We start from the raw sequence: 4,634 nt of genomic DNA on the forward strand, positions 1-4,634 counted from the left end.
AGGGGCAGTTGCGAGGATCCAATCGGGTTGGGGCACCGCAGCCACGGGCACCAGGGGACCCTGCAAAGGAGGGGGCTACACAGGTGGTTGCTCAGGGGGACCCAGCTGGGGCTGCCTGGGAAGAAGGGGCTCCACTGCCTTCCTTAGGAGCAAGCAGCAGAGCTGCCTTCCCACCCTAGGCATTTACCTGCCTGCATCCCCCCAACTCCCAGCTGCAGGCAGGGCTGAGGGGTCCTGCCCGGCCTGACACGGGCCCCAGTACCTGCTGTACCAGAACAGCTAGGCGCAGCCACGGTGGCAGGAGCAGGACGGGGTGCGCACGCAGAGCCAGCTACCTCCTTTCCGGGGCTGCCCTGCCACCCAGCTTTAACCCTGCATGCGACTACCAGCAGCCCGGCAGCCAACACTTTGCGGCCCAGTACCAGGCCACAGCCCAGTGGTTGGGAACCTCTGTTTTAGGGTACAGTTGATACACCTAGAAAATGTATTTCCTGTAAGTTTGATGTGCTCAGCCACTGAATTCAGAGGTGTTCTGGCCCTTGTCAGATACTGGATGATGAGAAACACTCTAGTCAGTACCCAGTGAAGCACCAAATTGTGCTGTTCATCTGGATTTTCATTAACCTGATAGAGTCTGGCCCGCAGGCAAGCTGTATTTACCCAATGATTCTCAGGTTCTGTTGGTTGTAAAAAAAAATGTAGCCTGGTGAAAGGAACCAAAATTATACAAGGTACCTGTTTCAGGCTAGCGATGTAACGGGTGATGTATTCCACAGTGACAGGATCCTCCACAGTAAGTCTATGGCTCTGACATTCCACACGAGCCCTATTAATAACTATTCTGGCATCAGCTGTGAGCCCTGCAATGATATTTCACTGTACAATCAGACATGCATTTCGTTACACAAAGAAAAGTCAGTCCCTGCCCCAAAGATCTCACAATGCAACTAAAAATGAAGGTGGGTGGGTCATAGAAGTGAGAAAGTATTTTCTTTGGGCTTGGTATGCAGGGATAGATTTGTTTACTCATTAAAAATTAAGATGTTAAAAAATTCAAAATTCTTTACTTCATACCTTTTAGATTTTTTTTTAAGCCTAAATGTCTACAGTATTAATCAGACTAGAAGTCTCAGCACCCCAAAGAAGAATAGAGAACAAAGTGTTCCAGTCCTCAGATAGATCCACTCTATTGCTTATGCAATATCTTTGCTAATTAAGAGCACAGGTGACAGACCCAGGTAAGTCTCGTCTAATCCTTATGCTTGCAGGTAACATTTGCTATTCTAGTCGTCAGAGTGTGTGTGTAAAATTAGAAACTATGCATATCAGTTTGCAAGAATGTCACATTTGACTAAATCTAAAGACTACTACTGTAGCCTGCTCAGATGGATTGTAAATTACTTCTAGTACGGCAGTGTTTAGTACACATTTTTAATCCCATTTGTCACTACTTCTGCTTGCTCTTCTGAAATCTTACAGCTTGAACAATGGGAGTTGGTTTCACTTTCGAGTTCTTTCTGCTACGAGGCTTGCTTACCAAGTTAACTTTTTCACTGGAATGAGAGACTCCATTTTTTGTTGCATGCAATTTTTAAAACCTTGAGCTTTCAAAATTTAGCTTTTGGGGAAGATTCAAACGGAACAGGTTCATTTAACCTCCCCAAACTCCCGCTACTACAGATTATCACCATTTTATCTAAGAAAAAGTCATTCTGATCTGTATTTCTATTCCTTCCTCACAGGAGTAATTCACCCCTCTTCCAAAAGTAAAATTAAAATACATTTCTATCCTCAGTGGATGTCACTAGTTCAAGACATTTTCTCATATTCGATTACCCCCAAAACAACCTTATGGAACCACAATTCTTACTACAAGGAAATAAGTAACCATCAGGGCATACCCTATATACATACTCCTCCCATTTCCCACCTGCAATTATCCAAAGAACTTTGCTTTCATAGTTCATAAACCTACCTAATACAGTAATGCTCCAATAACTACCTTGTTTAAACTTGTTCCTAGCCTGGCGACCAGCAGTTAACAGTCCAATTAGCCAACATCACATACCTGCAAAAGCCATGCAGACATTTTCATCAAGGGCACAGATCTTCCGCACAGTTCGTTCATCCTGAAGCTTTGCAACAGATTTCTTTTCCACACCAAGAACTACGATCTCTTTTCCTCTTACTCCAACCTTCAATGAATTCAAAACCCAAAGCAGTTACAACATTCCCAAGTCCAATAAGAATGTGGTTTTTTTTAAACAAACAAACAAAAAAAGTAATACTACAATGAGAAGCATCAAATAATTTGCCTCATCATTGTACTGGACATCAAGCTGAAAAATAACTGATGTAAGAGAACAAAAATTAGCCCATATAATGGGACAAGTCTGAATGGTTCTTTTTATACACCTGTTAGTCCTTCCAAGAAGGCATCTCTATACTTGGTTCTTAAAATCACTTTTGGAGCTTCAGTTACAACTATAACCAGGGTTTGAAATACAGGGGAGCTCAGGGGGCGCTGAGCCCCTCATAAGAGATGAGAGCACTCTTGTAAGATTTGAAAATCATAGCACGGGGGGTCTCCAATTCCATTAGGGCATCGTGATGGGCAGCCCAATTAGTTTTTGGAGACCCCCTCCCCAAGAGTCAGTGTAATTCGAACCCTGGCTGCAACTGATCAGCTGCTAAGTCCAATTAGACCTAGAGAGAAGTCATTAGGTATGTCAAGGCTCATCACAAGCTAAGACTGAATCACAGACTAAACAACAAAGCTTAAATTGAATGAGCCTCAAACAGATCTGCTCTATATTCCAACTCTTAAGTTATTCTGTGTGCTTCTACCTCTCCTTCGCCAGGAAGAGAAGGGACTGACACTGGGTTTCTTAAGACAAGAAGCGCCACACTGGGTCAGACCCGCGGTCCAGTCACCCCAGCAGTCTGTCTCCAACAGTGGCCAGGTAGACGCTTCACAGAGAGCGCACAAAACCAGGTTTCTCTAATGTGATCTGATCCATGCCCTATTCAGTACCCTCCCGGGCATCCCCCGTTATTGTACAGGGATGAGAGGGGAAACATCTCCAACCCTTCTGTTCACCAGCCACGAATGGATCCATCATCCATGAAGTGACCCACTCTTTTCTGAACCTGGTCACGCTCTTGGCTTCACCACCTCCCGCGGCAACAAACTGGTTCAAGTTTTCCACGACCAAACTGCTGGAGCGGGCTCCTTCCTGGCTGGGAGACGTAGCTAGTCCAAGTCAAGTGAGAAGATGGGGTAAGTCTGCACCTCACAGACTACCCCGAGTCTAGATCATGTATATAAAAAAATAAATAAATACAGACCCACATGCATCTCTATATCTATCTATGGAGCTGTATGTAAGTAGGTATGTCTGCATAGGGTGTGTGTATCAATACTCATACATTCCCATATCTACACACACACCCTATGCAGACATACCTCCTTACATGTAGATCTATAGATAGATACAGAGATGCATGTGAATGTGCATTTACTTTATATATCTGCAGATCTCTATGTAAGTAGGTAAGTCAGCATGATGTGTATGTGTGTGTGTGTAAGCACGTCTGTCTATATGCATGTATGAGTATTGATACACACACCCTATGCAGACATACCTACTTACATATAGCTCTATAAATACATATAGAGATGCATGTGGGTCTGTATTCGTCTTGTATACACCTCCATCTCTCTACGTGCATGTAGGGAGGTATTTGCACACGTGCGTGTAGGCAGGTATTTGCACGTATGCCTTTGCTGCATGACCTCGCACCACGCGGGTGTGTATACGTGCGTGCGTGCATTAGAGGACGGTATGTGCACGTATATGTGGAGAGAGAGAAAGAGCAAGAGGCCGGCGTGCACACATGTATGTAGGCAGGTGTGTCTGTATACTGAGTGCGTGTACGTGGCTGTGAGCGTACACATGTACACCCACACGCACGCCAGAGGGATCAGGACTTAGTTTTCATCACACCAACTCGATTTTTCAACAACAAAAAAAAGTGTCTATATTTTTGCACGCGTGTCGCGCAAGTGCAGGCGGCGCCCCCCGCGCTGCTCGGGCCCTCCCCCCGGCGGGTCCCGTGAGGCCAGGTCAGGTCAGGTCAGGTCAGGCCCGGCGGCGCTCTCACCGCGGTGGAGCCCTTCTTGACGGCCTCCTGCGCGTACTCGACCTGGAAGAGGTGCCCGTCGGGAGAGAAGACGGTGATGGCGCGGTCGTAGCTCATGGCGGCCCCGGCGCTGCCTCAAATCCGCACACTCACCGCCCGCCCCGCCCCTTCCGGCGGACGGCCCCGCCCCTTCCGGCGGCCCTTCCGCTGTCACGCGCCTGGCCTACGCCTTCTGCTTCCTGTGCGCCAACTTCGTAGGCGCTGCGTTTCCCCACCCCCCTTCATGTTCTACCTCACGCACTTGGCGTACGTACCTGTGTTTCCCCCCCCCTCCCCATTAACATAGGCGCCGGGTTTGTCAAGGTGGAAGATTTCCCCTCCGCTCTTGGCGTATACGCGTTCTTCGCCTACGCCACTGACGTAGTTATCAAGGTGAAGGTATCCCACGCACTTTGGGTAGGGGCAGGCATGATTTCCCTCCCCCCCCTCCG

The 4,634-nt window shown here is 47.4% G+C and overlaps 2 protein-coding genes across 2 annotated transcripts in view; one reads left to right on the plus strand and one right to left on the minus strand.

Annotated features, from left to right (window-relative positions):
- The window catches only part of PSMA7 (proteasome subunit alpha 7), a 7,205-nt gene extending 2,877 nt beyond the window's left edge, over positions 1–4,328 (minus strand). Inside the window, exons 1-3 of the mRNA XM_006025927.3 lie at positions 4,165–4,328; positions 2,069–2,195; positions 736–860 (exon numbers count right to left, since the gene is read on the minus strand). Of these exons, the coding sequence (XP_006025989.2) occupies positions 736–860; positions 2,069–2,195; positions 4,165–4,260 (348 nt within the window). The 5' untranslated portion in view covers positions 4,261–4,328. The remainder of the gene's footprint in view (positions 1–735; positions 861–2,068; positions 2,196–4,164) is intronic.
- The window catches only part of SS18L1 (SS18L1, nBAF chromatin remodeling complex subunit), a 27,532-nt gene continuing 27,226 nt past the window's right edge, over positions 4,329–4,634 (plus strand). Inside the window, exon 1 of the mRNA XM_014520988.2 lies at positions 4,329–4,449. The gene's annotated coding sequence lies outside the window, so the exon portion shown is untranslated. The remainder of the gene's footprint in view (positions 4,450–4,634) is intronic.

The sequence above is a fragment of the Alligator sinensis genome, unplaced genomic scaffold (assembly GCF_000455745.1).
Source record: "Alligator sinensis unplaced genomic scaffold, ASM45574v1 scaffold1046_1, whole genome shotgun sequence".
Classification (NCBI taxonomy): domain Eukaryota; kingdom Metazoa; phylum Chordata; order Crocodylia; family Alligatoridae; genus Alligator; species Alligator sinensis.